Source organism: Thermothelomyces thermophilus, chromosome 5, assembly GCF_000226095.1.
Source record: "Thermothelomyces thermophilus ATCC 42464 chromosome 5, complete sequence".
In the NCBI taxonomy this organism is placed as follows: Eukaryota; Fungi; Ascomycota; class Sordariomycetes; order Sordariales; family Chaetomiaceae; genus Thermothelomyces; species Thermothelomyces thermophilus.
This window is the reverse complement of record NC_016476.1, coordinates 4,181,601-4,201,541: the sequence shown is the minus strand read 5'-3', so window position 1 is coordinate 4,201,541 and position 19,941 is coordinate 4,181,601. Positions and strand designations below refer to the sequence as shown.

General features: G+C 56.9%; 8 protein-coding genes across 8 annotated transcripts; 4 read left to right on the top strand and 4 right to left on the bottom strand.

Annotated features, from left to right (window-relative positions):
* Positions 1-661: 661 nt before the first annotated feature.
* Positions 662-1,569, bottom strand: MYCTH_2309624 (uncharacterized protein). Its single transcript, XM_003665623.1, has one exon. The coding sequence runs from the start codon at positions 1,382-1,384 to the stop codon at positions 914-916; it is 471 nt and encodes a 156-aa protein (XP_003665671.1). The 5' UTR covers positions 1,385-1,569; the 3' UTR covers positions 662-913.
* Positions 1,570-2,054: 485 nt separating this feature from the next.
* On the top strand, positions 2,055-2,717 carry MYCTH_2309623 (uncharacterized protein). The gene has a single exon (XM_003665622.1). The coding sequence runs from the start codon at positions 2,501-2,503 to the stop codon at positions 2,690-2,692; it is 192 nt and encodes a 63-aa protein (XP_003665670.1). The 5' UTR covers positions 2,055-2,500; the 3' UTR covers positions 2,693-2,717.
* A 973-nt stretch (positions 2,718-3,690) lies between these two features.
* On the bottom strand, positions 3,691-4,578 carry MYCTH_103070 (chitin-binding domain protein; the record flags this gene model as incomplete). Its single annotated transcript, XM_003665621.1, has 1 exon — positions 3,691-4,578. The coding sequence occupies one exon, from the start codon at positions 4,576-4,578 to the stop codon at positions 3,691-3,693; it is 888 nt and encodes a 295-aa protein (XP_003665669.1).
* Positions 4,579-6,227: 1,649 nt separating this feature from the next.
* On the bottom strand, positions 6,228-7,731 carry MYCTH_2309620 (uncharacterized protein). The gene is made up of 3 exons (XM_003665620.1): positions 7,441-7,731; positions 7,268-7,386; positions 6,228-7,201 (listed from the first exon to the last, which is right to left on the bottom strand). Exons 1-3 carry the CDS (start codon positions 7,619-7,621, stop codon positions 6,332-6,334), a joined length of 1,170 nt encoding a protein of 389 aa, XP_003665668.1. The 5' UTR covers positions 7,622-7,731; the 3' UTR covers positions 6,228-6,331.
* A 375-nt stretch (positions 7,732-8,106) lies between these two features.
* MYCTH_83111 (uncharacterized protein) lies at positions 8,107-10,775 on the top strand (the record flags this gene model as incomplete). Its single annotated transcript, XM_003665619.1, has 3 exons — positions 8,107-8,317; positions 8,382-10,021; positions 10,070-10,775. 3 exons carry the CDS (start codon positions 8,107-8,109, stop codon positions 10,487-10,489), a joined length of 2,271 nt encoding a protein of 756 aa, XP_003665667.1. The 3' UTR covers positions 10,490-10,775.
* A 330-nt stretch (positions 10,776-11,105) lies between these two features.
* MYCTH_2309618 (uncharacterized protein) lies at positions 11,106-13,881 on the top strand. The gene has a single exon (XM_003665618.1). The coding sequence runs from the start codon at positions 11,417-11,419 to the stop codon at positions 13,529-13,531; it is 2,115 nt and encodes a 704-aa protein (XP_003665666.1). The 5' UTR covers positions 11,106-11,416; the 3' UTR covers positions 13,532-13,881.
* A 317-nt stretch (positions 13,882-14,198) lies between these two features.
* On the bottom strand, positions 14,199-15,537 carry MYCTH_2112496 (uncharacterized protein; the record flags this gene model as incomplete). Its single annotated transcript, XM_003665617.1, has 4 exons — positions 14,199-14,342; positions 14,629-14,901; positions 15,136-15,324; positions 15,415-15,537. 4 exons carry the CDS (start codon positions 15,535-15,537, stop codon positions 14,199-14,201), a joined length of 729 nt encoding a protein of 242 aa, XP_003665665.1.
* A 2,123-nt stretch (positions 15,538-17,660) lies between these two features.
* Positions 17,661-19,146, top strand: MYCTH_54533 (uncharacterized protein; the record flags this gene model as incomplete). Its single annotated transcript, XM_003665616.1, has 4 exons — positions 17,661-18,062; positions 18,242-18,405; positions 18,510-18,904; positions 19,103-19,146. The coding sequence occupies 4 exons, from the start codon at positions 17,661-17,663 to the stop codon at positions 19,144-19,146; spliced, it is 1,005 nt and encodes a 334-aa protein (XP_003665664.1).
* Between the last annotated feature and the right edge of the window lie 795 nt (positions 19,147-19,941).

The following is a 19,941-nucleotide window of genomic DNA, read 5'->3' as shown; positions in this document are numbered from 1 at the left end:
CTAGGTACGTCATTCCATTCCTGTGCAAAAGCACATTGCTGACTGTTACTTCGTGATTTAGCTCGGCCACCGCCTGGAATCCAGACTTGGCAAGACCTCCAAAAGGCCAACCCCACTCTATACGCCAGGATCGTGAATGCCTCTAAGCTACTGGAAAGTCTCAAGAAGGCTGGCATGATTAAGCCATTCAAGCCCAATTTTGCACGAATCAATGTCGGTTCGAGGCGTTAGTTATACACAAACTACCACATATGAGATCTAGTAGCAGGGGGAGGAAGAGGTCTCAGCTTGCTGTAGTGACCTGATGGGTATGATTAGGTCAGGAGGATGGGGCTGGTTCCCATAGGTAGCTGAAAACATGCTTGATGCCTTTTACTTAGAAAGGATATCGCAGTTCACATGTTTTATTGTTTGTCGTGATACTCGTATTCATCTCTAATATCTTGACCATGCACTCCTCAGCGGTGAAAACACCATTGAAGGACGCTAAGAAAAGAAATGAGAAACCAGCAACAGAAAGAGAGAGGATATGGAGAGAGGAGGTGGCAGGGGGGGGGGGGGGGGAAGAAAAAAGGGGGGGTGGGGTTGAACACGTATGTACATACATACCTACCTACCTACCTAGTAGCCGTCAAAGTTCCTGCGGATAATTACCAGCAACGCAACTCCAAAGCTACGGTTTCGAGCGACTGAGGCTCGACATCAGAAGAGAACTTTATTCCCCAAAGCATTCAGGAACAAACCAGGCGCTCTTAATGACATGAACTTCAATAATGATGCTGTTGCCCCTTGCTCTGCATAACCTCTACATCAAAGACGACACCACACCAATCGCAATACCGAGGGGGAAAACTTTGCACCGGAAGTTCCATCATTAATTAGGCACCTTATTCCCTCTACAATAACCGCCCCCTCACTGATCCTCTGGCGGACCACGATGACCGCGAAGCCCGTACGTGACAACAAGATACACCCCTATCTTTCCATCGTCTGCAATCCTGTCCTTTGCCTCCACCTTGTCGCTAAAAGATAGAATTTCCGACCTGAGCTCCTCAAAACCTTTCGGAAGCTCAGCAGGCAGGTCATGCTCTAGGTCGACCTCGCGATGCGCGACGACGCTCGCCCATGCGTACGTGACGTATGCGGTGGTGGCGATATCTCGGCTCTCGACGGAGGGGATTACGACGCGAAACTTGTTCTTATCCGCGTTCTCGTCGAAGCGAGCAATCTTGGAAAAGAGGAGCTTCGAGATGGGGTCGCGGTCGGGGTGATCTTTGTAGAAGGGCGGGGTGCCGTAGGTCTCGTCAACCTTGTTGGCTGCGAGGAAGGCGTCGAGGACGGCGACTGAGACTTTGAAGCCGCGGAGGAGCGTGGTCGAGCCCATCTTGACTTGTTATCTTTCTGTGTGCTATGATTGCTGTGTGATCGTCGTTGCCGTCGTCGCCGTCGTTATTGTTGTTTTTCTTATTGCTGTTCTTGACACGAGCCACTGATTTATTTCCTGCGGCCGGAGGTAGGCAGAGAGCCTCGAGCCAACAGCGGGGTAGGTGCCGTCAGCACCAGTGTGTATTGTGTAACGTGTAGTCAGCTTACTAGTTATACGGATCACATACAGTTCAGGACCTGTTTGTTCGTTAGCTCAGGCACTCGGCCCACCGACACACAAGGCTCCTGCAGGTGCGATGGATATACGTACTGTACAATACTCTGTACTAGTACGGTACAAGCCCCTCCAAGGCACTTGGCTGTATTCGAAAGCTCTCGGATTGGCTATAAATAGAGTTCCGAATTGGCTTTTATGTCAGCACTCTGAAGAGGTTTTCTGTATAAGCGAAGTAACGAGCTAACAAACCAACAAGGATTGAAATGTTATCGAGTGGCGTATGTATTCTAGAATGTGGAAGGATTGGGGACGATAACTAACATGATGAGGTGGAATTGTCAGACCTATTCTGCCACTGCACGTAGTCTGAGGTGGTCCGTGCTCGTCGGAACGGTAAGGCTCGTTGTCTCAAATGTTCACAAATTACGCGCCGCGCGGCGATCGAGCAGCGCTTTTCTCAATGTGCAACGTTAAATGTTGGTTTTCTACAATGACTATGAACAGCACGAGACGCGCCATTTTCTGGATTGGATTTTTGTTCACCGCCACGTTGCTGTTCCGGGGAACCATACAATGGATGCTAAGTTGCAGAGAACGGTTTCCTGGATTGCGAGCACGACTGTGAGCTAGGTGGTGCCCTCCCTCAAACCCCATCCTCCAACCCCACAAACAAGATGGCAGCACTGGCCAGGGTGACAAATTCGGCGGCCAGGTAATCACGACGCAGCTTGGCTCCTTGATTGTTAGCTAACGTACATGAAGAGGGTAACAAGGCACCCGAGAAAGTTTGTAATTTAAAGTCCCGGGTATTTTCCATCTTGCTGGGACCCAGGCCAAGATCCTTTGGCATTTCAGCATGGTGCGGACGAAGTTGGACGACTGGGTCTTTATTAAACCATGTATTTCACGCTCTTCACAGCCGCGGCCTTCTTTCTAATGCTTTGCTCCGGAGCTCCCCTCGTTAGCCACGGGAGACCAGTTCGAGGGGTTGATGAACCCTGCAAGCAGGTCCGAGACCACGTAGCCAAGTGGACAGCGGTCAATGGCATTCGTAAGGAGGTTGTTCCCAGAGCTCCCGAAGACCCTTAGTTCATTAAATTGTAACAAATTGTCCAGTGCCTACCTGACTGGCATTACTCGACTCAGCTTTTGGACCTGTTCAGCTTCGTATGGGGTGCCAGGTTTGTTTTCATCTCGGAAGACGGGCTAGCATTGCCCAGAATCTATCTTCATGGTACTCTTCCCGAACTTTAGTTTTTTATTATTTCTTCATTGTCGATTTTCCATTTATGGTTTTGGCACTTTATCTAACAGCACCCCTACTTGTGTGACAGACGATGTCAAGGCCAGCCAGCACGGGTACATCCCGTCGCCGGTCTTGACCATTGATGGCGCTCCAGCGCTAGAATAACTTCAGAGAGCCGCCGTTAGCGAGGGGTGGTCCCATGATCCGGACGCTCGTTTCAATAACCTGTTTCCGAGTGTTGCAAACGAAGCGAACCCAAACTACGCGACCCATGACCCGTCTACCCCAATCTTCCGCGACACAATAGTAATAAAGTTGCAGAACAGCCGCCCTCCGTACCGCGCCGAGGTTGAGGATCGGTACCGCCACGGGAAGGGCCCGGGGGCCATGAGTGGTAGGGGGTAGGCGTCTCACATGCAACTTTTTCCGTTTCCCTCTCCGGAGCCCAGACCATGCATGCGTTCAAAGATACTGTACCGGTCACCCGTGCCATACTTTGGGTCTTGATGATGCAAACGGGTGATTTGATTGTAGTAATATACTTGGCATTCCCGGATGCCGCACGAAGAGAAGTTTACAGTCCTGAAAATATGTACATGAACAACGATACCAAAAATGGATCAGAGTGATGTATCGATGGCCTGGTCGACCCCTGGGTCCTTGAGCAATATTGACTTGAGTCTCCGTATCCCAACCAGAGGATGCGGCAGGAGCTCCAACATCAATCAGCCACAGGTCCACCACTCCCTCTTCTCCCTTCCCTCTCTCTCTCTGACTGTCTTTTTTTCCCTCTCAAAATCTCACAATGGAGAGGCACCCACGTAGCCGCTTCATCGGGTCTTCACTCATCGTCCGCGATGCATTTATCGCCGTCCTCGTCGTCTTCGCCGTTGTCGGCCGGGCACTCCTCGTCCGCGTTGTCATCCTCTCCGTCGTTGTCCTCCTCCCCGTCGTCGTCGACCGGGCACTCCTCGTCGTCTCCCTCATCATTAGGAACGGGGGTGGCTGTGGTTGTGGGCGCGGCGCCCTCGGTCGAGGTGGGCGGGGCAGCAGCCGAGGTCGTCGTCGTCGTGGCAGCAGCGGCGGAGGAGGAGGAGGTCGAGGGTGCGGAGGTGGGAGTGGCGGTGGTAGTGGGATCGGTCGGAGAGGCAGAAGTGCCGCTGCCGCTGCCGCTGCCGACGGTGAAGTCGACGCAGGCCTCGTAGGTCTGGTTGATGTCCGGGGCGTCCCAGAACCACTGGAGGACGCAGTCGCCGGCGGTGGTGCAGGAGCCGCCAAGGTTGGAGGGCAGCTTGACGCTGAAGGCAGTGTTGTTGGCTGCGACGCCGTTGTTGGAGGCGTAGTTGTCGAACTCGATCAGGGGCTCGCCGATGACGGTGTTGGTGCTCGTCTTGACCACCGACACGTTGGCGTAGCCCGTGTGCGGCGCCGCGATGTTGACCTTGAAGTCGATGGTCTGGCCGAGCGAGAAGCTCTGGACCTGGTCCTTGTTGTCGTCGAGCACAAACCCCTTGCAGAGCCACAGGTTACACGCATCCGTCATATCCTTGCCGACGACCTGCTGGATGCCCTGGACGTTGCCGTTGATATCGGAGCTCTGCTGGTAGAACGGCTGCTCGCCGCAGGTAGCTCTGTAGGCGGAGCCCGGACGACGGGCCGGAGGCGAAGATACGAAGCCGTGCGCAGCCACCACGGGCAGCAGGCTGACCAAATACGCGAGGCGGTGCATCTTGATGTGGAAAATGAATGTGCCCAAAAAAGGAAAGGTGATGCTTTTTTTCCTTCTGCTGTTCAGGTTCAATAAGGGTGAAGCCCGGCGTGAAAACGAAAGGAATGTTTGCTTAGAACGCTTGTCAAAAGACCGTCAAGGCCGAACGAAAGTGTCAGTTGGAAATGAGTACAAGAAAGGAATGATGATGCGAGCTCCCTTGACCAAGGAAAGAGACGTAGGGATGGTGGACGAAGGAAAGACAGACGTCAAGTTAAGACTATTGATATAGGTATCTATGTATGTATGTACGTACAGCAAGCACTCGCGCGCCGGGGATCGAGGTGTCCCACCCGTATGCTCGGCTAGTGTACACTAGCCCCTGATGTGGTGCTTGTTTGCTGGAGGAGCAGCTAAGGATGCATGTCACACCATGTCAGTGTACCCGACCCGCTGATGATGACTCCAGTCTCTACGGAGTAACTACACCAGCTCTCGTTTTCATTTACGTATTTCTTCCCAAGGGCATTACCACCCGTGTACCACCGCTCGGTATCCTCGCAACCCGTTGAGGTCTCCCTTGAACGTCATGAACCGTGACAATCTTGGATGGTTTGCAGGCTGAACTCGAGCTTGGCCCTTCCTGGTATCTTCAAGGTGCACTGCTGGCTGCTCCCATTCAACCCCACAAAGGATTCGATGCTGTGTGGCGGTTACGCGGCTCAACGGTCCAGTTTGGTGGCCGAACGGTATGTAACACCACGATCCAACCCAGATGACGATACCCCTGACCGGATCATGCAACGCCAGTGGGCGGCTGCTGATTCTTTTGGCAACGTGGGGGAAGCTTTCGCGTGTGCTTCTCGTCGTTTCGAAACCCAAAGCGTGGGTAGTTGAGACGGGTCTAGTCCTCCCTCGACCCCCTGGTAATATCCGAACGCTCTAAGCGACATCCACTTCCCGAGCCCGCAACCAACCCGCCCAACGACCCTGCAAGAGTTGGATCAGGCCGGAGATAACCACGCCAGCATACTCCGTACGTTAGGAAACTCTTGCCGTGGCGGATGGTCGACAAGGGCCCGAGTACCTGGTTTCTCGTCTACACTCATACCTGTTCAGTTCTAGTTTGTATCAGGTGAGCGTGGTGACCAGGGATCGGGCGCTTGATGCTACCGGCCAAGAGGTCTGCGTGGAGTCCACAGCAGCGCTATCCGGTCGAATCGGATCCGTCGCCTGGTCCGACGGTTGGATCGACAAGGAATCCACACTCCGTAATGTACGAAGTAGTTATGTGAACAAACTCCCACATCCCGAACATCAAAACATGACATAACTCCACGAACAAGTAAGTGTACCTTACTCTGCTGTGTAGGTCAGGTAGGTGACTGTATGCACCACATATCTGCACTACTCACTTTCCTCCACGGCACCTCCTCTGTCTCATATTCCGATGCATATTGTTTGGTTTGTTCGCGCGAGGATCTCGATTCGTTGTTGACCCAGGGGCAGGTTGGGGTGTTGCTTGGCTGTAATTGTTTGGCGATCTTACGGGTGGTCAGGGTTTAGATTATTTACAAATTTAGATCAACGGCCGCCCGCCTGACAAACTCAAACGAACTCGACGCGGCAGCAGCACGGTCAGTGGTAAAGGAGCTCGTCTAAGAACCCACAAAGCATCCATAGGCCCCCCACAAGTGGTTGGATTGCTCTAGAGTATATGGTTACAAGGGGTGAAGAGTACAAATAGCACAGTCAGGCGATTTACCCCCGGTCTTTACCGCACAAACTCGTTTAGGTCCTTGGTGTCCTCGAACCTGACCTTTCCATCCTTGGCGACGCTGGCGACGTGGATGGCGACCTTCTGCTCGGGCCGCTTCTCCTCCTGCACCTTCGGCTTAGTCGCGAGCTTAACCGCAGCCGGCACCACGCCGGCCTCGGCATCCGCAATCTCGTTGACGTCCTCCCTGCTGAGCACGTCCCTGACCCTCACCCCCCTGGTCGACATGAGCAAGGTCATCGGCCCCCTAAACTGTAGGAACAGCCGGTCCCCCCAGATGGTCCGCCTCACGGCGGTGCGCAGCCCGTACAGCAGCCGCGCCAGCGACTTGAACGTGCCCGTGTCGCGCATGGCGTTCCAGAAGCGCGCCGCGCGCTCCGGGACCAGCCGCCCCGCGGCGCTTGTGATGGACGCCGGCACGGCGGGTACCTGCAGGCCGAGCCGCGTGCTTCGGAACCGGAACGGCAGTGGCGGGTGGCGGGTGACGGGGTACGCGACGACGTGCGACGGGTGCAGCACGATCTCCTCGCCCTCGCCCAGCGTGAGCTCGTGGATCTGCCCCGGCGCGGCGAGCGCCGCCAGCCCGCGGCCCGTCAGGTGGGTGCTGCCCCAGTGGGCGAGCGACAAGCCCTGCTGCACGCGCGGGGACGGGGTCAGGGTGTGCCCGGTCCAGGCGAGGAGGGCGTTGCGCTGGGATACGATCCAGTCGGTCGTGCCGTCGAGGTGGAGGATCGAGAGGGTCGTGTTGGGGGACTTGGTGGCTATGAGGGCGGTAATGGGCGTCGTGGAGGAGACGCGCTGGTAGAGGAAGGGGATGCCGAGCGGCGCTCGTCGGAAGGGAGACAGGAGGGAGAGTGTGGATTGCGCCTGCGATTAGACAACGAGGGGTCAGCGGTTTATTGATGTGCGGTCAAGAGGGCTCTATGGGCGCACATTTTCCACTTTTCCGGCGACAGATACCAGAGTGCCTCGTCTCGTGTAGAGCCGCTGCGATGCCGAGAGAGTGACGGAGAGGAGGGAGTAGGGCGACCCCAACACCTCGAACCGAGCATCTGACTAGTGTTAGAAACCTGCCAGATCGGGCGCGGCCTTCATCAAATGCCTACCTGCCGAGTCTCGTGGGGATCCGGGGTAAGCTCCGAAGGCGTCGGCGGCGGGCCGCGAGTCGGTAGTGGGGGATGCGCTAATCTGGATCGCCCTGCATTGCCGGCAGACAAAGCCCAGCCGCGCAGCCGGCGTCGGCGCTGAGGGACGTAGCCGTCGAACCAGAGGCGCCTGTCGTTTCATGGTCGGGCAACCATGAATTGGACGACGTGGTGGTGTCAATTGGCGGGGGAAGCCGGAAAGTTGAGCTTCCTTGCTTCGGCCAAAATCCGGGTCCTGAATTTCCAGACCAAGGTACTCGGATCTCGGCGGGCGGGTTAAGCTGGTTGAGAAGCACGGGCCACCCATTCATCAGATGAAAGCTCGAGTAACTACGGATACCTGACCTTAGCTTGATTAGGCCGACCCTTTCAGGGGATCCACAGTGCCGAATTGTTGCCTTGGTGATCTAAATAATTGCAGCTTTGCTTCGCTAAACACCACACTATGCACACAGTCAATTTGGTGCCGTGCAAGGATTGGCATAATTCGGTTTTGCAGCCCGATCCCGTCACTGCAACGCGGCGTCACACACCCAATTGGCCCTCTCCTTCTCTCCTTTTCTCCTCTATATCTCACATACCCCCCATTTCCCTCTTATACCCCGTGTTTATGTCAATTGCTACGCCATGTCGGTGCGCGTTGTTGCCAGAATCCGTCCGTTGCTTGAGAAAGAGCTGGAAAAGGATATCATTGTGCGCGCCGACCGCGTGGAAGAGGGAAAGCCCTTGACCCTCGTCAAGATACCGAGTCCAAAGAATGGAGCGGAAGAGTTCTCGTTCGCCTTCAACAGCGTCTACGGGCCGACCACTTCGCAGGAGGAGTTGTTCACAGCCGAAGGTAGGGAGCCATCCCCGAGGACGCGTCCGCGAACCTCCCGGCCCGGCTGACCTGTGAATGACAGTGGCCCCACACATGAAGGCTCTTTTCCAAGGCCTAGACGTGACCATCTTTGCATATGGAGTCACCGGAACCGGCAAAACACACACGATGCGCGGTGGTCTGCGGCTCGCCGACCGCGGCGTGATCCCTAGGCTGTTGAGCAACGTCTTCCGGCGGGGGAAAAAGATCATGAAGGACACCAACGGCGCGACTACCGTGACCGTCTCCCTTTCCTACTACGAGATTTACAACGACAAAGTGTACGACCTGCTCGAGCCTCCAGAGAAGCGAACCCCCGCCGGGCTGCCGCTCCGAGAAAAGGACGGGAAGACCGTCGTCGTCGGGTTGTCGGAACGCGCTTGCGACGATCTCAAGGACTTCGAGAGGCTGTACATTGAGGCCAACAATAACCGGGTCACGGCGGCCACCAAGCTCAACGCCCATAGCAGCAGGAGCCACGCCATCTTGCGGGTCAAGGTGACGCAGACGACTGGCGACATGATCAGGGAGAGCACGGCATCCGCCATTGACTTGGCCGGCTCGGAAGACAACCGGCGCACCGACAATGGCAAGGAGAGGCTGGTGGAGTCGGCCGCCATCAACAAGAGCCTCTTCGTTCTGAGCCAGTGCATCGACGCCATCGCGCGCGGCGACAAGCGGATCCCGTACCGCGAGTCCAAGATGACGCGCATCCTGTCCCTGGGTCAGAACAACGGCATCACCGTCATGATCCTGAACCTCGCCCCGGTCCGGAGCTACCACCTCGACACGCTGAGCAGCCTGAACGTTAGCTCCCGGGCGAAGCGCATCGAGGTACGCGAGATCGAGAATGAGATTGTGTACAAGCAGCCGCCGCGCACTACCTCCGGGATTGGAGGCACTGGCGTCCAGCGGCAACCCCTCAGGCCTCTGAACAACGCCCACAACGTGCATACAGGTGCCCTGGCAGCCAAGGCGGCCGAGAAGGCCGACAAGTCTGACAAGCCCGACAAGCCCGTCAAGGCGTTTTCCGTCTACACAGACAAGAAGCCGGTCGCCCCCGCCCGCGCTGCCGCGCCGCCGGCAGCCAACACCTCCCTCCCGCGACAGCCTCTCCAGTCGAAACGGCCTTCCGAGACCTCCGACTCTCTCCCACGCCCGTCGAAACTCGCGCGCCCAACGACGCAGTCTCTCCTCCGCCCGCCCCAGCCCATCACCACCACCGCCGCCGCCGCCGCCGCCGCCGCCGCCGCCCCTCCGGCGCAAATCTCCATCACTCCCGACCAGATCGAAGCCATGGTCGAGAAGAAAGTCGCCGAGATCCTCGCCGCCCGCGCCGCCACCGTACCACAGCTACAGCCGCAACCGCAACCGCAAGCTGCCCAGGCAGCCGAGCCGACGGTCGCCGCGGCCTCGGCGGAGATCAGCGAGGAAGTCAGGCGCCGGCTCGAGGCCCTCGAGCGCCGCATCGAGAGCGAGTCGCGCAGCAGCGACGCAGACGAGCGCCGGACCGAAGGCCTGCGGCTCCTCCTGCGAGCGCGGCAGGCTAAGGAACACGGCGACGACGCGGGCGCTCTGCGGCTCTACGAGAAGGCGCTGCCTTACTTCCCCGGGCAGCCGAAACTGTTGGGAAAAATCGAGAAGCTGCGGGCGAAGCTTGGGCTTGCCGATGCGGATGCGGGTGTGGGTGCGGACGCCGGCGCCGATGCGGGTACCGACGGGAAGGGTGAGGGCCGGAGGAAGAAGGAGAGGAAACAGACGGAGGAGGGAGAGTATCAGGAAGGGACCGAGGCCGATATCGACGAAGACGAAGAGGTGGCGGGGAAGAGTCCCCTGCGGGGGAAGGGGGGAAAGAAGAAGGGGTCGAGGTCGAGGGCATTCGAGCACGAGGAGCTTGACGATCCCAGCTCGCCGCGCGTGAAGCAGCTGCTTGATATCGTCAATTCGCGGGACGTGACGCTAATCAAGGGGCTGCGCGGCTTCGGCGCAAAAAAGGCGCAAGATCTGGTCGACTTCCTCACCCTTAAGGGCGACGGGGAGTCGGGGCGAATCGAGTCGCTTACCCAGTTGCGGATGCTGCCGGGCATGGGCGGGCGGACGGTGGAAAGGGCATATGAAGGCTTGGTTGCCGCTCAGGCTCAGGTGTGCTGAGGTAATGGCTGCCGAGGATGTTGTTGACTTGATTTGGGCTCATTGCGCTACCTTTTTTTCTGTTTTGTTGGCATGCCGGTCTAGCGGCGCATCTTTCTCTTTCGTTAACCCCACTGCATCGGTTGGGTCGGCAATTTTCGCGCCTGGTTTATCATCCGCGTTGCATGGCTAGGAGTTTGGGGGCTTATAGACTTTGGGGTTTAGCATTTTGCTTGTTTATTTGTTGAGGGATTGCATGTCCCTCTGGGCGTTCCTAGATTCCCTGGAGAAATAATTAGAGAATGCCAAAATTTCCTCATCCTGGGCATCGGCAGCCGATGTCAGCTGCTTGTCTTGTCGCTTTTAGACAATTGGATACCGATAGAGAAACTTGGAAGAGCAGAGTTCAAGAATGTGCATAAAAGCGACCGATGTCTCCTACTTATGTCTCGTAGCAAATGATGAGACCTCGTCCATGCTCGCAGCTGACAGTGCAAGTTAAAGTTATCAAGTGTTAACGGGAAAGGGTGTTAATGTCGAAGCTAAGGATCCACATTGCATCATCGCTGACTGCCCCACGGATCTGAGCCGCTGCGGACATCGAGGGCGCTCGGCGCTCGACATTTCTTTCGCCGAGGCCGACACAACCTACGAGTAGACATGTAAATTGCACGAAAACATTCCACCCACGTTCTGGCCGACCAGCAGCTGGCGATATAACATGAGCGCCTAGAGACCTGGCGCTTTTTTTTTTTGTTTTATTTGTTTCCACCCCCACCGTTTCAAGGCCTCGGACCCCCAGATTACCGTATTCCGAATTCCGCACAAATCGCGCTGGGCGCTACCGCGTTGACCGACGTCGGTCATAAGGGTGCCATTGCTCCCTCTCTCCCGTGGGAGTAAGATGTCGCGCAGGTTCTCGTCGCAATGGCTTCGAAACCACGAATTATGATGGCGACAAGCCTACACAGAGCCAGAGTGGCCCCAATTCTCCGACCTCGAATCGCTTGCCCTTCCTTTCCTCGACGCCCATGGACCCCCCGACTCGGAACCTTGAACGTCGCCGCCGCATCCTCTCCCCTGCGAACGGTCTTCCATACTAGCACGCCGCGCAGCTACGGACCGAGAACACAAAATGTCGAAACAAACCCGCCTCCCGACGGGCAGAAGACCTCCCGCCCCCCACCACCCCAAGATCCCCTCGCGGCCGTGGATAAGAGCGCCCAAGAGCAGCGCAAGGCCGACTGGGCCATCATGAAGGAGATGTCGCGGTATCTGTGGCCGAAGGACAGCTGGGCCGACAAGACGCGCGTGCTTCTGGCCGTGGCTCTGCTTGTCGGCGGCAAGGTGCTCAACGTGCAGGTGCCTTTCTTCTTTCGCGAGATCATCGACTCGCTCAACATCGACATTGCCGCGACGGGTGGCACGGTGGCTACCGTGGCGGGGACTGTGATCTTTGCCTACGGCGCCTCCCGGATAGGGGCTGTCGTGTCGCAAGAGCTTCGCAACGCCGTCTTCTCGTCCGTCGCGCAAAAGGCGATCCGGCGGGTGGCCACCAAGACGTTCGGCCACCTCTTGAACCTCGATCTCAACTTCCACCTGTCCAAGCAGACGGGCGGTCTGACGCGCGCCATCGACCGCGGAACCAAGGGCATCAGCTTCCTCCTGACCAGCATGGTGTTCCACATCGTGCCAACAGCTCTGGAGATCAGCATGGTGTGCGGCATCTTGACATACCAGTTCGGATGGGAGTTCGCCGCCATAACGGCCCTCACCATGACCGCCTACACCGCCTTTACCATCTGGACCACCTCCTGGCGCACAAAGTTCCGGCGCCAGGCCAACGCGGCCGACAACAAGGCCTCCACCGTCGCCGTCGACTCGCTCATCAACTACGAGGCGGTCAAGTACTTCAACAACGAGAAGTACGAGATTGGCCGCTACGACAAGGCGCTGCAGCAGTACGAGAAGAGCTCTATCAAGGTGGCCACGTCGCTGGCCTTCCTCAACAGCGGGCAGAACATCATCTTCTCCTCGGCGCTGACCGTCATGATGTGGCTCGGCGCCAAGGGCATCGTCGCCGGCTCCCTCTCGGTTGGCGACCTGGTCCTGATCAACCAGCTCGTCTTCCAGCTCTCGGTGCCTCTCAACTTCCTCGGCTCCGTCTACCGCGAGCTGCGGCAGTCCCTCCTCGACATGGAGACCCTCTTCAACCTGCAAAAGGTCAACGTGTCCATCAAGGAGAAGCCCAACGCGGCGCCGCTCGTCCTGCCCAAGGGCGGCGAGATCCGCTTCGAGAACGTGACGTTCGGCTACTATCCCGACCGTCCCATCCTCAAGAACTTCTCCGTGACCATCCCGGCCGGCAAGAAGGTCGCCATCGTCGGGCGCTCGGGCTGCGGCAAGTCCACCCTGCTCCGCCTGCTCTTCCGCTCCTACGACCCGCAGTCGGGCCGCATCTTCATCGACGACCAGGACATCCGCGAGGTCTCGCTCGACTCCCTCCGCCGCTCCATCGGCGTCGTGCCCCAGGACACCCCGCTCTTCAACGACACGGTCGAGCTCAACATCCGCTACGGCAACCTCGACGCCCCGCCCGAGCGCGTCCTCGAGGCCGCCCGCCGGGCCCACATCCACGACCGGATCGAGTCGTGGCCGCACGGGTACCAGACCAAGGTCGGCGAGCGCGGGCTCATGATCTCGGGCGGCGAGAAGCAGCGCCTCGCCGTCTCGCGCCTCGTCCTCAAGGACCCGCCCCTGCTCTTCTTCGACGAGGCCACGAGCGCCCTCGACACCCACACCGAGCAGGCCCTCATGGCCAACATCAACGAGGTGCTGCGCGAGAAGCAGCGGACCAGCGTCTTCGTCGCCCACCGGCTGCGCACCATCTACGACGCCGACGTCATCATCGTGCTCAAGGAGGGCAGGGTGATCGAGATGGGCAGCCACCGGGAGCTGATGGAGTCCAACGGGCTGTACGCGGAGCTGTGGGCGGCGCAGGAGATGCTGTTTGACCAGAACCGCGGCTCGGGCCAGGACAAGAAGGAGTTGGAGAAGGAATAATTAGACCGGCTGTGCTCCAAAGGCGCTCTGTGTGGTCTCTTCCAGTTGTCAATTAGCGATGCGGACTGAGGGGAGCCTCTTCGACCAATCCTTAACAATATACTTAGACACAAAAAGTCCAGCTATCCTCAAGAACAAACAACCTTCTTCGTTGCCTACCCGGTCGGAAATTTGACTTGCTGACCGCTGATCCCTTTTCTTTGCCGTTTTATGAGTGAGCACCCCCTGGTTCATGTGAGGTTGTACATTCCCCGGCGCCGATTTATATCCTCCAGCAAAGGCGCACTCACGCCCATTCTCCAGTTCGGAATCGGCGCGGACCGGTCGCCAGCTCCGCTCAAGGACCGTGCAATGTGATATGGTGTGTCTTTGAACTCTCTAAAACACGGAAGTTTTACCAAGGCTATATTCCCTGTGCGAGTAGCAGAGTCTATTGGGAAATTTGGGACCGAAATCTGGGGATAGAAAAAAAGACAACCACGTTTACTATCTTGCTTTGCTACTATTACTGCATGCTCAAAGGCAACAACTCCCATAGGCTGCCAAAACTCACTTGCAGCCCCGTGACGCCTGACCTCCTTGCTCCCTCCTGCCTTTCTCAAACAAAGAGCAACACTCATCATACGCCACCCCCAAACGCGGCCGGCAGCATCCTCACTCGCTCCTCTCAGCCAGCCGTCCGGACCTTCATCAATACATCGCCGCTCGAGCCGGCAGAGAACCGGCCGCACTGGAACGCGTGCTTGCCCAGGACGGTGTCGAGGTCGGTATGCCGGAGCCGCGGCTTCGCGGCGGCCCCGTGGTCGCACAGCTCAAAGTCGAACCAGCGCGCCAGCACCACCAGTGCTACAGCTCGGTGGCTGAATCAGTACAGCTCAGAAAGGCTGCAAAGGTACGACACCACAGCGGTATTCGCGCCGTGGGCGGCACTCCTGGACCAACTGTTACGGTCTGCAGAAGTAGGTGATAAAGCGTTGATTGTTCTAAGTGCCAGAGGTACTCAGAGAAGCTGTCTAAATACATGTTGACCCTGGCTCGTCATCCCTGTTGGTGGGTCAGTCAGATCTGACCCACAGACAGTCAAATCCTGTAACAACCAGCATCACCTTCATCTCGCTCATGGCCAGGTTCTGGCCCATGCAGGACCGGAGCCCCCGCTCAAAGGGGCGGAACGCGCTGCGCGGGAACGACGGCTCCGCGGCTCCGCCGGCGCCGGTGTTGGTGGTGGCGGGCAGGAAACGCTCCGGCCGGAACGACCTTGGGGTCCTCGAACGCCTCCGGGTTGTAATTGGTGGATCGAGCAGCCCAGCACCGCGAAGATGTGGCCCTTCCTGACCGGGTATGTCTTGCCCTTGTACTCGAACGATGTCCTGGATAAGGCCGCGTCGTCACTGATTCTTCTTCCACGTTAAGGTTGTCTCCCTCTACGGCTGCGTGCGTGCCGGGGGGGTTTAGGCTGTCGATGGTTGAGGTTGGGTTCGACCTCCTTTTCCATTCGCCTCACGATGGCGGCCTTTTCCCTCTTCTCCTGCCAGATCGTGATCGGACTGAGGACCGGCCTGGTCGGGCCACTGATGTGGTTCAGCCACTTGGCCCCTTCATACAGGTCCGAGACCGGAGCAAACGATGAACTCGGGTCTAGCGGGCCACATGTCCAGGTGGAAGATGTCGGGGAGGTTGAAGTCCTGCTTCATCTCCGTCCACGGCCCTTGTATGTAGTCGCCCGTGACCATCTTCCCGTACTCCCCGATGAGCTTCAAGTGTCCCCAGATCGGGTCGTGCGGCGGTTGGGGCTGCGGGTCGGAGGATTGCGGGCATGGTTAATTAGCATTCCGCTCTTGACTCACTCAGACTAATAATTGATCAGATGAGGAAATACGCACAAGGTCATGACGCCGGTAGAAACGCCGTTTGGCGGTGACGCGAACGACAAAGTAAACAATTGCTGCGCTCAGAGCAGCAACTGCGGGCCATGCGACGCCCAAAGGACTGCGAATTGGGGTCATGGTGAGGTCGATTGGACCCTCTCACAATAATTGTTGCTCTTGATGAGAGGTACATACGATACACTCGTAATCCGTACGGACGAAGGAATGTGCCCAGCCCTTCGGTTACAGTCTAGCGACTGGAAGGAATTGTGTGTGCCCGGAAAAGGTTCAGTGACATTGATGCACTTACGCTCTTTCGACAAGCGAACCTCGCTTCCGTCAATAACAGCCTGCATGCAGCTAAGCATTTGTTTACTCCACAAGAAACTAGGGGCTTTCTCTGCCTTCAGTTATTAATTATTCCTACCTACCCTACCTGGGATGTTGAGCCTAGGAAGGCACCAGCTAAACTCTAGTCCACCACACAAGAATAATATGAGATCACGAACATACAAAGCTTGTAGCTGCTGTGAGTCGACTTAACCTAATTAGCAGCTACTAAGTCGCCTTGTAATTATATTTTTTTGTATTCTACGGAGCTTTTCGGGTGTCTATCTTGTGTGTTAAGCTTGAGAACATTGACGGATAATCGTATCTTGTCCATGCCAAAGACGGATCCCCGAGATTCCAACCACCTCCTTCAAAACTCTGGAACCCATACAACCTCGTCCAGACCCAACCTTCTTGATGATGTGAAACACACAGCTTGACTTTGGGTTCATCGTAGCTACCACACCACGCGCTTTCGGCACTGCTCGGAACCAGTGACGAATCCCATAGCCAGAGGTCTCATCCAACCCCCCCTCCCCCTCCAACCTCTGTAATATAAGGTACCTGAGTCAAAGAGATAGGAACTTCGCTCTACTCTCATGGCAAAGAGGCCGCAAACGTAGTTTCAGGAACGACGGGACAAATTACCAGGTACAAATCAAAGCGGCTGTGTGTGAGTATGCCCATGAGAGACAAAACGAACTATCGCATTGCAGGCATTTTACGTGACACGCGGCAGACCCCAAGGCCCTAGTAAGATAGAGTGACGGGTCGTCTCCGTTCGGGAACCCTTTTTACGTTGCACACTGGGTGAAATCAGTCTGGTCTCTATAAGTTCTAAGTACTTTCGGCTCTCGGTCTCTCGGTAACACCCTTGATCGGCCAGTCCAGGCTCAACGACAAAGCGTTGCAAGGGCGGGGATCCCAACTGCCGGGGACGGGCAGGACAACAACTTTCCTAATCGGTCCGTCACATCACTTCTTCATCAGCGTTTCTGGCATGTGCACCGGATCGTTGTGCTGTTTTTGAAAAACGAAGCAGATATACTTTGTGTTTCCAAACTCGGTCTCGGCAAGCGTGAGCCGCCGCAGGGTCGCGACGCATGCTTCTTCGTATTTTGGTAGTCAATTAGTCCCGGGGATTGATCATGCCGGGAGTTTCATTGCATCAAGCACGAGGCACAGAATGATGAGGAAAAGAGAAAGGGGGAATCAACCACGTGGTGGCCGGTCACCACCCGCGGGCTGCCGGTTAAAGAGAAGAAGAAGGTCTTGGATGCGGCACAAATTCCCCGGTCAATCTCGGCAGATGCCTTGACCGGCAGATGTTGGCGTGCCAAGACGAGGGTTGAACGCGTCCTGGCCATCTGGGCAACCGTCTGGAGCGCTCATGGGCAAAGGTTGAGTGGTGAACGGCGCTTCGGGCGATCACCTTCCCTCTTTAGCATGGGCGACAGCCATGGCAACCAAGGGTAGACTTATTGAGCCGTCCAGTTCTGTGCGTTACGATGGGTGTTCCGGGATCCGGTTTGGCAGGGGAGTATAGATTGGGCGCTCATCTACTGACCAATACAGATGTTCGAGAAGCTAGGGATGCGAACATCCTGTATAAGACATATGAATGCGCAGCCATGGGGGGTTGCCCGCCTCCCAATCAGGGACTATTAAGTATCATCCCCCGCATCCAAATATATCGATTGTTGCTATAGACCTGGGGGAGGAAACGGCGGCAACTCTTATCTGAGAGAGCGGTCGGGAGAGATAATTATGGATGCGGTCAGGGCCGTGGGTATATAGCAAGGTGGGTTCTGTGGCGCAGGCCGCGGGCAGGTTTGGACTTCTTCTCTTCAGAAGCAGCTAGACAACCTTGCACGTTGGTTGCTTGAAACTTGAACCTGTCGTCCTCGCGCCCAAACCTCTTTTGCTCCACGATGAAGTGGCTCGCACTCAGCCTTGCCCTCGCCGGGCACTCCCAGGCGGCGCTGCGCTTCGGGTGCTCGACGGTGAGCATCCAGCGCCTCGATCCCCTCGTCGAGCCGGGCAAGATCCCCTCGTCGCACGTGCACCAGATCGTGGGCGGCAACAGCTTCAACGCCACGATGGAGGGCGATAGGTCCGAGCACGCCACCTGCACGACCTGCACCTTCTCGGAGAACTTCTCCAACTACTGGACTGCCGTCATGTTCTTCAAGCACAGCAACGGCTCGTACAAGCGGGTGCCCCTGATGCAGAACACGGCCCTGCCCAACGGCATCAACGGCGGCATGACCATCTACTACACCCAGCAGGACTTCTTTTCCAACGGCAACCAGAAGATCACTGCCTTCAAGCCTGTGAGGACTGCCCTTTTGAACCCACCCCCCCTTTTTTTTCCCTTTCCTTCTCTTCGTTACCGGAAATTGTGACTGGTAGGGAGGGAGGGAGGGAGGGGAGGGAGAGAGAGAGAGAGAGAGAGAGAGAGAGAGAGAGAGAGAGAGAGACCACTAACACAAGTCTTGTTCTTCCTCCACAGGGCTTCCGCATGACGGTCGGCAGCCCGACGAACACGGGCGACCAGGGCAACCCGGGCTTGCGGTTCGTCTGCCTGCAAAACAAGGGCACCCGCTTCCCCGAACTCCCCACCTTCCCTAGCCAGCCCTGCCCGGGTGGCATCATGACGGTGCACCACTTCCCAGCGTGAGTCAAGGGCCCTTCCCCCCCTTTTTTTTCCCCCTGCCCTGGGAGGAAAGAAGAATAGGTAAGGACAAGGAAGAGACTATTAACCCCGGAATAAACAACAGCTGCTGGGACGGCAAGAACCTCGACTCGCCCGACCACCAGTCGCACATGTACAACACGGTGCGCGAGGCCTTCACGCCGGCGGGCGCGTGTCCGGCGTCGCACCCGGTGCGGATGCCGCAGCTGGCGTTCGAGACCCTCTGGGACACGACGCAGTTCAACAGCATGTGGCCGGCGGACGGGTCGAACCCGTTCGTGCTCAGCTACGGCGACGGCGTCGGCTACGGCACCCACGCCGACTACGTCTTCGGCTGGAAGGGCGACGCCCTGCAGCGCGCCATGGACTCCAACTGCATGTTCAACGCGTGCGAGAACGGAAACCCGCTCCAGAGCCAGAGCGTCCAGCAGATGAACGCGTGCACTGTCAAGAGCCAGGTGACCGAGGAGCTCGATGGCTGTAAGTCTTTTTTTTTTTTTTCTTCTTCTCTTCCCTCCCTCCACACACACACACACACACACACACTCTCTCTCTCTCTCTCTCTCTCTCTCTCTCTCTCTCTCTCTCGCTCTCTCTTTTTCGCCGTTCTTGTATTGTTTGTCGAGTTGTGAAAACAAGAAAGCATACTAATGCGATGCGCCGCGCGATAAATTACAGGGCTGGATCATCTCCCCGGTCAGGAGAACATGGGCAACATGTAAATGACATCGTGAGGAGAAACCCGCGGGGTTGGCGTGGTCCGTCCAGCCGGACCGGCTACGGAGTGCTGCTTGGTCGAGAGTTCCCTTTTCGTTCGTTTCTGTGTGCGAGCTTCGTTGTCCGACTGTGCTGTATTAGCCCCTTCTTATGTATCTAGCGCGGTCATTGATACCATAAATGTCCCGTCCCGAGTGAGACAGATGTCGCGGCCTATAACTACTGCATGCACTACTCCGTACTTTCCCTAGAATGTCCTTAGAACCTAGTGTAAAAACTGCAGGGACTGAGACTTTTCAGGTGGGTGGTGGCTTCGTTGGCTGAGTTCGGGACCTCGCGAGGGTGAATCATGTTCTGTCTTGGATGTGTGTTGCGCATGCACGTGCTTTGACGCGCGCCGGATTAAGTTCGCAGCTTTCTAGAAAGGAAAAATGCTCCAAGCGGCAGAAAGGCGACGGACGTGATCATTAAACCCATATGTACATAAATCTCGACCCCTCTAGGCCGGCGTCATCGCCCATCTGCCGTTGTCTAAAAAGCAAAGAGGTCCACCCTCGCGAAATTACACTGTCCGGACAACGTTTGAGACATGTCGCGGCAAAACCCCCGAGACATAAAAAGCCTCCACGGGACTGTCCAGCACAAGTCCCCAAAGCCAGCGGCCTGGCCCCATCATAGCATAACATGCTCGGCTCCTCAGAGAGTGTCGTAGAATGAGTGGTTGATCCCTGGTCATGATCGAACCTGTCGTAAGATGCCCCCGTTTAGAATGCCAAGCGCCTGCGAAGAGCAGAAACTTT

Bases quoted from the DNA above. Each gene is read 5' to 3' on its own strand.
- MYCTH_2309624 (XM_003665623.1), bottom strand. From the start codon at position 1,384: ATGGGCTCGACCACGCTCCTCCGCGGCTTCAAAGTCTCAGTCGCCGTC.
- MYCTH_2309623 (XM_003665622.1), top strand. From the start codon at position 2,501: ATGTATTTCACGCTCTTCACAGCCGCGGCCTTCTTTCTAATGCTTTGC.
- MYCTH_2309620 (XM_003665620.1), bottom strand. From the start codon at position 7,621: ATGAAACGACAGGCGCCTCTGGTTCGACGGCTACGTCCCTCAGCGCCG. The intron at 7,387-7,440 runs GTAGGCATTTGA...AACACTAGTCAG, and splicing joins ATCCCCACGAGACTCGGCAG to ATGCTCGGTTCGAGGTGTTG. The intron at 7,202-7,267 runs GTGCGCCCATAG...GTCTAATCGCAG, and splicing joins TCGCCGGAAAAGTGGAAAAT to GCGCAATCCACACTCTCCCT.
- MYCTH_2309618 (XM_003665618.1), top strand. From the start codon at position 11,417: ATGATGGCGACAAGCCTACACAGAGCCAGAGTGGCCCCAATTCTCCGA.